The sequence below is a fragment of the Oncorhynchus nerka genome, linkage group LG27 (assembly GCF_034236695.1).
Source record: "Oncorhynchus nerka isolate Pitt River linkage group LG27, Oner_Uvic_2.0, whole genome shotgun sequence".
NCBI lineage: Eukaryota > Metazoa > Chordata > Actinopteri > Salmoniformes > Salmonidae > Oncorhynchus > Oncorhynchus nerka.
Genome location: NC_088422.1, coordinates 71,924,625 through 71,937,360, shown reverse-complemented (window position 1 = coordinate 71,937,360; position 12,736 = coordinate 71,924,625). Strand labels below are relative to the sequence as shown.

General features: G+C 44.2%; 1 protein-coding gene across 4 annotated transcripts in view; it reads right to left on the bottom strand.

Moving 5' to 3' along the window:
* LOC115112301 (furin-1-like) overlaps positions 1-12,736 on the bottom strand; it is a 101,256-nt gene that overhangs the window by 71,831 nt on the left and 16,689 nt on the right. The window contains exon 1 of one of the 4 annotated variants that reach the window (XM_065011969.1): positions 10,880-11,719. The exons of the other annotated variants lie outside the window; for them this stretch is intronic. Coding sequence (XP_064868041.1) covers positions 10,880-10,978 — 99 coding nt within the window. The 5' untranslated portion in view covers positions 10,979-11,719. Of the gene's footprint in view, positions 1-10,879; positions 11,720-12,736 lie in introns of those variants that run through there. 4 annotated transcript variants of the gene reach the window in all.

The window sequence follows — 12,736 nt, the reverse complement described above, 5'->3', positions numbered from 1 at the left end:
CAATGTGCAGATGATGATGCGCAAGTAGAAATACTGGTGTGCAAAAGATCAGAAAATGGGGATGAGGTAGGTAGAGCATCCTGTCGGGCTGTATCACCGCCTGGTACGGCAACTGCTCCGCTCACAACCGTTAAGGCTCTCCAGAGGGTAGTGAGGTCTGCACAACGCATCACCGGAGGCAAACTACCTGCCCTCCAGGACACCTACACCACTCGATGTCACAGGAAGGCCATAAAGATCAAAGGACAACAACCACCCGAGCCACTGCCTGTTCACCCCACTATCATCCAGAAGGCGAGATCAGTACAGGTGCATCAAAGCTGGGACCGAGAGACTGAAAAACAGCTTCTATCTCAAGGCCATCAGACTGTCAAACAGCCACCACTAACATTGAGTGGCTGCTGCCAACACACTGACTCAACTCCAGCCACTTTAATAATGGAAATTTATGGAAATGTATGTAAAATACACTGCTCAAAAAAATAAAGGGAACACTAAAATAACACATCCTAGATCTGAATGAATTAAATATTCTTATTAAATACTTTTTTCTTTACATAGTTGAATATGCTGACAACAAAATCACACAAAAATTATCAATGGAAATCAAATTTATCAACCCATGGAGGTCTGGATTTGGAGTCACACTCAAAATTAAAGTGGAAAACCACACTACAGGCTGATCCAACTTTGATGTAATGTCCTTAAAACAAGTCAAAATGAGGCTCAGTAGTGTGTGTGGCCTCCACGTGCCTGTATGACCTCCCTACAACACCTGGGCATGCTCCTGATGAGGAGCAACTCCTGGACAGCCTACAACTCCTGGACAGTCTGTGGTGGATGGAGCGAGACATAATGTCCCAGATGTGCTCAATTGGATTCAGGTCTGGGGAACAGGCCAGTCCATAGCATCAATGCCTGCCTCTTGCAGGAACTGCTGACACACTCCAGCCACATGAGGTCTGGCATTGTCTTGCATTAGGAGGAACCCAGGGCCAACCGCACCAGCATATGGTCTCACAAGGGGTCTGAGGATCTCATCTCGGTACCTAATGGCAGTCAGGCTACCTCTGGCGAGCACATGGAGGGCTGTGCAGCCCCCCCAAAGAAATGCCACCCCACACCATGACTGACCCACCGCCAAACCAGTCATACTGGAGGATGTTGCAGGCAGCAGAACGTTTTCCACGGCGTCTCCAGACTGTCACGTCTGTCACGTGCTCAGTGTGAACCTGCTTTTATCTGTGAAGAGCACAGGGCGCCAGTGGCAAATTTTCCAATCTTGGTGTTCTCTGGCAAATGAAAAACGTCATGGACGGTGTTGGGTTGTAAGCACAATCCCCACCTGTGGACACCGGGCCCTCATACCACCCTCATGGAGTCTGTTTCTGACCGTTTGAGCAGACACATGCACATTTGTGGCCTGCTGGAGGTCATTTTGCAGGGCTCTGGCAGTGCTCCTCCTGCTCCTCCTTGCACAAAGGCGGAGGTAGCGGTCCTGCTGCTGAGTTGCTGCCCTCCTCCACGTCTCCTGATGTACTGGCCTGTCTCCTGGTAGCGCCTCCATGCTCTGGACACTACGCTGACAGACACAGCAAACATTCTTGCCACAGCTCGCATTGATGTGCCATCCTGGATGAGCTGCACTACCTGAGCCACTTGTGTGGGTTGTAGACTCCGTCTCATTATACCACTAGAGTGAAAGCACCGCCAGCATTCAAAAGTGACCAAAACATCAGCCAGGAAGCATAGGAACTGAGAAGTGGTCTGTGGTCCCCACCTGCAGAACCACTCCTTTATTGGGGGTGTCTTGCTAGTTGCCTATAATTTCCACCCGTTGTCTATTCCATTTGCACAACAGCATGTGACATTTATTGTCAATCAGTGATGCTTCCTAAGTGGACAGTTTGATTTCACAGAAGTGTGATTGCCTTGGAGTTACATTGTGTTGTTTAAGTGTTCCCTTTATATTTTTGAGCAGTGTATATCACTAGCCACTTTAAACAATGCCACTTAATATAATTTTTACATACCCTACATTATTCATCTAATATGTATATACTGTACTCTATATCATCTACTGCATCTTTATGTAATACATGAATCACTAGCCACTTTAAACAATGCCACTTAATATAATTTTTACATACCCTACATTACTCATCTCATATGTATATACTGTACTCGATACCATCTACTGCATCTTGCCTATGCCGTTCTGTACCATCACTCATTCATATCTTTATGTATATATTCTTTATCCCTTTACACTTGTGTTTGGAATTGTTAGGTTAGATTACTCGTTGATTATTACTGCATTGTCGGAAGTAGAAGCACAAGCATTTCACTACACTAACATTAACATCTGCTAACCATGTGTATGTGACAAATAAATTTGATTTGATTTATATTGGATGGGCTATTTACAGATGGGCTATATACAGCTGATATGAAAACTGTCATGAAAATAATATAACTGTCATAACCGCTAAACCAGAATTTTGACTTCGATACTGATACCAGGTTTGTATTACAATACTTGATACCGAAACGATATCTGATACCAAAATGATAATGGATGCCGAAGACATACCTCGGCAAAAAAAAGAAAGCGTATTAGCTAAAGTCACAGAATAAACCACAGGGCTTTATTTAAACATTTAACAATATGTTGATAACAGGTACAACAACTAAAAACCCAAATATAATATCTTCTATTAGAACTTCTTTAAAAAATCTAAATTAAATAACAGAAGAATGTAACATTTTCCTTATGCAAAGTCATATCTGAGAATCTGATTACATCCGTTTTAAAATGTAATTTGATACATATTAGGGTTCATTTGCGCATGGCCATAATATTTGGTCAAATGAAATTCATTAGACATACAATTCATTATTAATCCGAGCTAAATCATTTTTTGTATTAAATGAATAGTTTAGTTCCAAAACAACAAACTCTGAAGCTCATTTCTGAAGCTTCTTTATTGCAATTTACTTTACTTTACACACCATAGAAATTCAAAGGATTTTACACAGCATATAATTGCCAGAGTGCATTTTAACTCCCAGGGTGCAATTCTCCACCCAGGGCTACTGGCTGGCTATTGGCTACTGCTAGCAAGCCCAGACAAATGCAAAGTAATCTAAATATATTGCTGTCATAGCTAAGTTATGAGTGTATTTCACAAATAAAAATCAAACAGGGAACATGAATCCAGTCTTCAAAGCAATTTTCTCATGTGGAGTGGAGAGTCAACTTTCATTAACAACTGATGAAACAAAAGGGGGTGGGGAGGTTGCTTGGTTGTGGTCCCTTCATGAAAAACCTGCATCTCTGATAATAAAATATTCACGAGCAGTCAAATGTATCACTGCAACTGATACTGTAAAAAGACCAAGAGACATACACCCAGGTACACTACCCCACAGCAAGAGGAATAGATATACAGCCTCCTAGATCATACAAGCTGTTTTTACTGGTATGTTTAGTGACTGGGTTCCTGTCTTTCTTGTGAATCACTGTGCTCTCAAGATCAAAACCATTTCAAAGCTTTCTATTGAAATGTAATGAGAATTCAGAGGAACAGAACCAAGTCGCATCCTGACTAAGCTGCCAGCTTAATTCGGCAGTCTGATGACTGCACGACAAGGCACTAAGACTCAAACACTTTCAAAAAGAAACACTGAATTAAATAAACTACTGTACAGTTTGTGTACTCAGGAGCGAATGACCTCTAAAATAATGATTTCTGTGGAGTTGGCACAATACAAAGACATTACTGGAACCATAGAAAAACAAATCAAAGTCTAGTTTACAGTGGTGGTAACAGCGTGATGTGTATGATGTGACTAGGAGTCAGAGGGAAGTGAAATGATCAACAGATAAAGGGAAGGGAAGATGATAGGGGACAAGATGGGGAAGAGCAAGGAAAGGGGAGAAGAGTGACGTTGAGAATAGAGATGAGGAGGGTGAGTCTTGTAGGTGTCAGGTAGAGAACAGGACAGTAGATAGGGTAGAGAGGAGTAGAGGTAAGAGGAGAGAGGTGGAGAGCGGGAGAGAGGTGGAGAGCGGGAGAGAGAGGTGGAGAGCGGGAGAGAGAGGTGGAGAGCGGGAGAGAGAGGTGGAGAGCGGGAGAGAGGGGTAAGAGGAGAGAGGTGGAGAGCGGGAGAGAGAGGTGGAGAGCGGGAGAGAGAGGTGGAGAGCGGGAGAGAGAGGTGGAGAGCGGGAGAGAGAGGTGGAGAGCGGGAGAGAGAGGTAAGAGGAGAGAGGTGGAGAGCGGGAGAGAGAGGTAAGAGGAGAGAGGTGGAGAGCGGGAGAGAGAGGTAAGAGGAGAGAGGTGGAGAGCTGGGGTGTTGGCAGTGGGCAGGATCAGACCAGAGACCCACAGCATGGCATGACTAATGCAGCAGCCCTCCTTACAACACAGGCCTGTGTGTGTATGTGTGGTGTAAGAGCATGTAATGCAATGTATGACCTGTTGATTCATTCATGATGTTACAACAAAGCAGCAACACGTCCATAACATAATAAGCCCAGAAGAAAATGATACCCAGGTTACATTTCTCTGTGGTAATGACGACCGGAGAGCTGAAATGTGAGCCCAGCTACTCTGCTACAGCGTTACAGAGAGGTGCTGAGCAGACAGCTCAAATCTACACTAAGATCTGATACCCACACGCACCACCATGACTCCTATTAAAAGGAAACACCATTTATGACCAGCAGTCATAAAAACATTCCTCCTACACCACCACAAACATTACACTGGTTAAAAGGCTTTTAAAGGGAGACTTCATTGTTTTCATTGTAAAAGGCTTATCTGATCTAAGCGTTAACCTTTTGAAAAGACACCAAGCGGTCGCTCCACCTCCGACAGTCAAGAGTGTGTGTGTCTACCTGGCTGGCCAGTGTAAAGTGAGAGACTGGGTCATGCAGGGGATGGCTGACAGGCAGGGTTTCAAGCGGACCCTGGTTGAGGGCAGCAGTTCCTGTCCCGGGTAGACAGTCCGTGACATTAGATCCAGCCACATGCACCAGCGACCTACAGGAGTTATTCAATCTGCTGAACGCCAGTCGACACCATTTCCCTGAGCGCTTGCACAACAGTGAACAATGAACCCAGTTCCAGCTGCCAGAAACAAAAGACACTAACTTTCCCTTCCCACACGCTGTATCCTTCACAACCAAATATTTATTGAGGAATATCCTTTTAAAAGTGTTTCAGTGTGATTGATCGTTTTTAATTTCAACAGCTCAGAGTATTCAAAACAAGCTTCAGCAGAATTCTCATGTCTCTGTAGCATGGGAACTTTTCTGATACTGACTGACAAATACATGGCCAAAAGTATGTGGACACCACTTCAAATTAGTGGATTTGGTCATTTCAGCCACAACCGTTGCTGACAGGTGTATAGAATTATATATATTTTTTTAATCGAGCACACAGTCATGCAATCTCCATGGTGAAATATTGCTAGTAAAATTGCCGTACTGAATAGCTCCGTGACTTTCAAATTCTGCCCTGGTCAACTGTTACGTGCTGTTATTGTGAAGGGGAAATGTCTAGGAGCAATAATGGCTCAGCAGCAAAGTGGTAAGCCACACGAGCTCATAGAATGGGACCGTCGAGTGCTGAAGCACGTAAAAATAGTTTGTCCTTGGTCGCAACACTCAATACAGAGTTCCAAACTGCCTCTGGAAGCAACTTCAGCACAAGAACTGTTCATCGGGAGCGTCATGAATTGGGTTTCCATGGCCAAGTAGCCGCACACAAGCATAAGATTAGCATGTGCAATACCAAGCTTCGGCTGGAGTGGTGTAAAGCTTGCAGCTACTGGACTCTGGAGCAGTGGAAACTAGTTCTCTGGAGTGATGAATCACGCTTCACCATCTGGCAGTGCGACGGACAAATCTGGATTTGGCAGATTCCAGGAGAACTCCACCTGCCCCAATGCATAGTGCCAACTGTACAGTTTGGTAGAGGAGGAATTATGGTCTGGGGCTGTTTGTCATGGTTCAGGCCCCTTAGTTCCAGTGAAGGGAAATCTTAATGCTACAGCATACAATGACATTCTAGACAATTCTGTGCTTCCAACTTTGTGGCAACAGTTTGAAGGCCCTTTCCTGTTTCAGCATGACAATGCCCCCATGCACAAACCATGGTCCATACAGAAATGGTTTGTCGAGATCAGTGTGGAAAAACTTCACTGGCCTGCACAGAGCCCTGACCTCAACTCCATCAAACACCTTTGGGACTAATTGGAACGCGACTGCGAGCAAGGCCTAAACTCCCAACATCAGTGCCCGACCTCACGAATGGTCTTGTGGCTGAATGGAAGCACGACCCGCAGCAATGTTCCAAAATCTAGTGGAAAGCATTCCCAGAAGAGCAGAAGCTGTTATAGCAGCAAAAGTGGGACCAACTCCATATTAATGCCCATGATATGTTCGACCAGCGGGTGTCCACATACACTACATGGCCAAAAGTATCTACTAAGAGGTTTGGGTGATTCATCTCAGCTTCTTTGTAACCTTGACTCCATCTAATATCTTTAGACGGTAGTAGTAGACCTACAATGGGGCAAAAAAGTATTTAGTCAGCCACCAATTGTGCAAGTTCTCCCACTTAAAAAGATGAGGCCTGTAATTTTCATCATAGGTACACTTCAACTATGACAGACAAAATGAGAAATCCAGAAAATCACATTGTAGGATTTTTAATGAATTTATTTGCAAATTATGGTGGAAAATAAGTATTTGGTCACCTACAAACAAGCAAGATTTCTGGCTCTCACAGACCTGTAACTTCTTGTTTAAGAGGCTCCTCTGTCCTCCACTTGTTATCAGTATAAAAGACACCTGTCCACAACCTCAAACAGTCACACTCCAAACTCCACTATGGCCAAGACCAAAGTGCTGTCAAAGGACACCCGAAACAAAATTGTAGACCTGCACCAGGCTGGAAAGACTGAATCTGCAATAGGTAAGCAGCTTGGTTTGAAGAAATCAACGGTGGGAGCAATTATTAGGAAATGGAAGACATACAAGACCACAGAATCTCCCTCGATCTGGGGCTCCACGCAAGATCTCACCCTGTGGGGTCAAAATGATCACAAGAACAGTGAGCAAAAATCCCAGAACCACACGGGGGGACCTAGTGAATGACCTGCAGAGAGCTGGGACCAAAGTAACAAAGCCTACTATCAGCAAGGGCATTGAAGATGAAACGTGGCTGGGTCTTTCAGCATGACAATGATCCCAAACACACCGCCCGGGCAACGAAGGAGTGGCTTCGTAAGAAGCATTTCAAGGTCCTGGAGTGGCCTAGCCAGTCTCCAGATCTCAACCCCATAGAAAATCTTTGGAGGGAGTTGAAAGTCCGTGTTGCCCAGCAACAGCCCAAAAACATCACTGCTCTAGAGGATATCTGCATGGAGGAATGGGCCAAAATACCAGCAACAGTGTGTGAAAACCTTGAAGACTTACAGAAAATGTTTGACCTCTGTCATTGCCAACGAAGGGTATATAACAAAGTATTGAGATAAACTTTTGTTATTGACCAAATACTTATTTTCCATCATAATTTGCAAATAATTTCATAAAAAATCCTACAATGTGATTTTCTGGATTGTTTTCTCATTTTGTCTGTCATAGTTGAAGTGTACCTATGATGAAAATTACAGGCCCCATCTTTTTAAGTGGGAGAACTTGCACAATTGGTGGCTGACAATACTTTTTTGCCCCACTGTACATGTTATGTTATGGTAATTTTTTTTGGGGGTCCGTCAGTTAGCTTTTCTGCATATACATTCTTTTAATACAGATCCTATTTTGATGCACAAAATTATTAAAACGAGGTCCGGTGGGATTTCTTCCTCTTTTCCAAAAATATTTGCGTCACAAAACCTGCTGCTGCGGTCATTTGATTGCAGTGGCATATGTTCTTCAAAGAGAGGACGCCATAATGACAGACATAATGTACCATTAGCCATTGAAAACAGATTCAATCATGACAGGAGCGTTTGATTCTTATTAAAGAGATGGAGTCCAGACAGGCTATTTCAGGAAACTTTCTGAATGTGCAGACACTGAGTATACCAAACATTAGGTACACCTTCCTAATATTGAGTGGCACCCCTCCCCTTTTGCCCTCGTGACAGCCTCAGTTTGTCGGGGAATGGACATTACCAGGTGTCGAAAGCGTTCCACGGGGATGCTGGCCCATGTTGACTCCAATGCTTCCCACAGTTACGTAAAGTTGGCTTGATGCCCTTTGGGTGGTGGACCATTCTTGATACACACAGGAAACTGTTCAGCAGCATACCACCCTGCATACCACCCTGCATCCCACTGCTGGCTTGCCTCTGAAGCTAAGCAGGGTGGGTCCTGGTCAGAAGAGCAGATGCTGGAGGCCCAGTAGGGGGCACTCTTTCCTCGGGCCTAAAATAATTACCCCAATGCCCCAGGGCAGTGATTGGAAACATTGCCCTGTGTAGGATGCCATCTTTCGAATGGGACATTAAAATGGGTGGCCTGACTGTGGTCAATAAAGATCCCATGGCACGTAAGAGTATGGGTGTTAACCCCGGTGTCCTGGCTAAATTCCCAATCTGGCCCTCATACCATCCCCAGCTTCCAATTGGCTCATTCATCCCCTCTCCTCTGTAACTATTCCCAAGGTCATTGCTGTAATTGAGAATGTTTTATCAGCCAACTTACCCAGCAGTTTTAGTTTATTTCATACCATCATTTACGAACTCCATGTGAGCAATGAGCATGTGTCTGGTTTCTCTGTCTCGTTAGTGTTGACGGAGCACGTGCGCCTGAGCATGCAAGTGCTTCTCGCAAATGTCAAAATGTAGGAAAGTGCCCATTTAGGGATGTCTGATTGTCTAAACTCACCACCACTAATAAGCTGGCCTTCTCAGCCATTTTGTCTTCACTTCAAAGTAAATCAACAAAGTCACCCCCCAATTTTTTTTACATCCAGATTATTATATTTCCTAACAGTATTTTAAAAAATATACCAACATACTTCCCCTCAATAATTAGCATCGTTGATAAATAGGCTATGGACATGTTGCGTGTATTTGTTTCGATTTTAATTGTCATAAATTTCACCTTCATACTACAGCATAGCTGTTGCCTTCATACTTTCCTTGTCAATTTATTCCCTTATAGCCTATCCGGAAAGCCTAAGGTAGGCCTAGGGTTTTTCACTCGTTTTAAGGAAATTAGAAATATTTGCTTGTGTCTGACATATGCTGGTGGCTTTGAAGGACGCAGGTTCTTTTCAGGGGAAGTTTGGAAAAGCTTACAATTTATCCTACCATTTCTACCGATCTGCGTGACAATTATGATTATTTATTGTGTGCATTATTGTGAAACAGTTTCATTTCAATAACGTTTGTATTTCTCAAAAATCATTGTCATGTGGTTAATCATAAAAATCTAAAAGTTCAAATTCAACTCAGGTGGGAGCACCAGCCTCTGCCATTTGGACCCACTGATAGACTGTGGTCCATTGGCGGCTAAAGAAATGAACACAAGGAACTCAGAGATAACATATAGGCCAGTGCAGCACTAGACCTATAACTGCCATCGTCAACCTAAAGCAGGCAAATAAAAACAGAAAATATCATGTTGAAAATTCTGGTTCATCTCTCTATTTCACCTCCCTGCCTCACTTTGACTTGAGCTATTGCTAGTGAAGTGCAACATTGTAGAACATCATCAACTGGGTTCAGCCAGAAGCTGGTGCTAGCAAACTTGAAACATTGTATACAACTACCTATTTCTTGGCCTTCAGAGTTTCCCGCACCAGTGAGCTCGGGACAGATGGCTGTTTTTTTTAATGACGTTTCCACTGGATATATGGAATCATCAGATCATGATATTTAGCTTTCACAAGGAGGTTTGGTGATTAGAGGCCCGGGAGTGTTGGAAAGATTTTTCTAATACTAAGGAACTATCTTTTGCAATAGATGTGAAAAAACAGACATTAACATTCTGTGAGGTGAAGACAAAATGACTGGGAAGCTCAGCTTATTAATTGTGGAGGAGGTGAGTTATGAAAGAAATCAGACATTGTCAATTGGGCACTTTCCTACATTTTGCACACAGCAAGCGTGAGAACTGTAAATAACACATGCATTAACAGAAATTCATGTAACCAAATGACAGGGATTAACATTAAATTGCCTGATTTTCAAAAGCTAGGCTACCTCATGGGCAATCGCAAAAATGTATTGCAGGCCGGCACTATATAGCCTAGGCTACTATTCTACTTGGCACGGCTAGTAGGGATGTAATTCTTCTTCATCTCGCCTAGGGCGACATATCGGCCAGGACCGGGCCTGATCAGCATTGATTAGTCTATAAATTTAGAAACAATTCAGTATCAAATTATACCATGCCAAGTTAGAGAGGATTGGAGCATTATCCATGGCATAACATAAGTGCATTATAGGCCACAGAGCCAGAACAACCTTGTTGACTGCTGTTGAAAAATTATTTTTATTTAATTTTTTAAGACTGATTTATTTCTTTGCTGGGAGGCAATGAAAGCTTGCATTTATAAAATAATGTCCACATATAATATTTTTTTTTACCAAAGTGCCATAGCCTATAGCATTCTACACACCCACGCATCTAGGAGAGGAGATATAGAAAGTTGAATAGACAGACTTGGAAAAACAATTGCTTAAATCATTAGCAAACACGCCCGCTATTAGGACAACTTTATCTACATGAAAATAAAGTTAAGAAAAATCAAATAAATCCCAAAATGGATGTAGGCCTATTGTCAGTGTATATTTGTGTCCCCTCAGTACATCTGGCTCTGGTTACAGCCCTTGTGACCGGCGAGTGGTTCACCTCAGTCCTTCTGCCCTGACCCATCCCTGTCCTGCGGGAGAGCAGGGGATTAATAGAGACTGGAGTTCCCATGGCCCCTCTCTGGTCCCTGGCTCCCATGGCCCCTCTCTGGTCCCTCTCTGGTCCCTCTCTGGTCCCTCTCTGGTCCCTCTCTGGTCCCTGGCTCCCAAGGCCCCTCTCTGGTCCCTGGTGATCTGGGTGTCCACTCCTGATGTAGGCTCCAGATGGCCGCCTGCTGACAGCCTGGCTTTCAGGAGAAAATGTTTTTGTTTGGGAGTCGGGGTGCGGCCATCCCAGCCCGGCTCTGTCCAAAGGTTTACCTCATACTCAGGTCATGTCTCTTTAAGCAGCGCCAAACAAAAGCTGCTTTTGCAATGCAAAACGTTTCCACCCCAACTACTGACTGTTCTCACGGGCCAAGTTGAGGGTAGTTCTGCAGATGATGAAAGGTCATTTACCTCTTAAATAATGCTCTGCCTTCAGGCTCATCACCAAAAAGGTTACGAAAAGTTATACGTGTTCCAAAACCATCAAAATGTCTCATGCCTCAACTCCAACTCTGGACCAAAACAGAGTTGATCACACCATTCGCAAGATGCCAGAGACACTGATTAATATCTTTACAGTGTCATGGATGTCAGGGGGCGCAGCGCTCATCTATAGGGAGCAACAAAGGCCACAGACAATGCAGAGGTCATCTGTTAACCACCAAAGAGGTGGGAGGACTAAGTCGCATTTCGACACTACGAGACCATCCATCTCAAAAGGGCCAACTCCCATGGTTAGGTCTAAGAGCCACGGTCGCGGTGATATCATTACGGCACTTCAAAGCTACGGAGTCTAAGAGGCATCCTGCTCTGGCTATATAGAAGCAGCACGCTCCCTTAGACCAGTCAGCTCTCATTGGCTAAAGTAGGCCACAGCAGAGTCCACAGCACAGTCACAGGCCTGTTAAAGATTGACACAGAGATTGCACAAGTATGCCATGTTACAAAACACTGCAAAGCCATAATGCAATATTTACCACAGCAGATCTATAGCCAAAGTGTTTGCAATACAGTCTCTCCAACCAAGGGAGTGGTAACTCGTGAGGTGACTGTTGGCTTACCACACTGGGCGCTAACAGTTTCTCCAAGAAACCATATCATGAGAGAGTCCTTGTGTTCAGGCTGTGAGAGGAAAGGGGGAGTAGGGGTTGAAGAGGAGTTTGTGTTTGAGAGAGGTTGTATGAAGAGGGGTGAGGGAGCATGATAGGGGTGAGTTTGGTTATGTTTAGGACCTGAACTGGTGCTGTGCACAGGAGAAAGCACCTTTGTGGAGTCGAGCTGAATTCTGCCTAGTGGTGCCTCAAAGACCATCAGCATGCCATTTTCTCCCTGTCACCCTCGCCCAATAACTTCCTCATTCTCCAGCAAATCACTTCAAACCCCTGTTGACTCCCAGTCAATAACCTGGGCTCCCCAGGGACCAATTATGGGCTGTGTGAGTCCAGCATCTCCTATTCGAGCCTGAGGTTCTGTTCCACATTAGCTATAGCTAGATTTTAAGGGGGCTAGAGAAAGCATCAAGAGTAAAACAACAAGGGTCACAGATGATTTATGGCTGGTGGAGTGGCTCAGGTCCAGCAGCTAGTAGAGAGACTTGAAGAGTTGGAAACACACACAGTTCCCATGAACACTGGATTATATTTCAGGATTCCCATCTGTCCGATTTGAGACATGGCAAAGCTATTTATCAAAACCAACTTCAGTGAACATAGTGTGTGTGTGTGTGTGTGTGTGTGTGTGTGTGTGCTTACATAGTGTTTTTCTGCAGCGGCAAGCATTCATCTGTCCTCAGTGGCACCAGGCCTGGTGA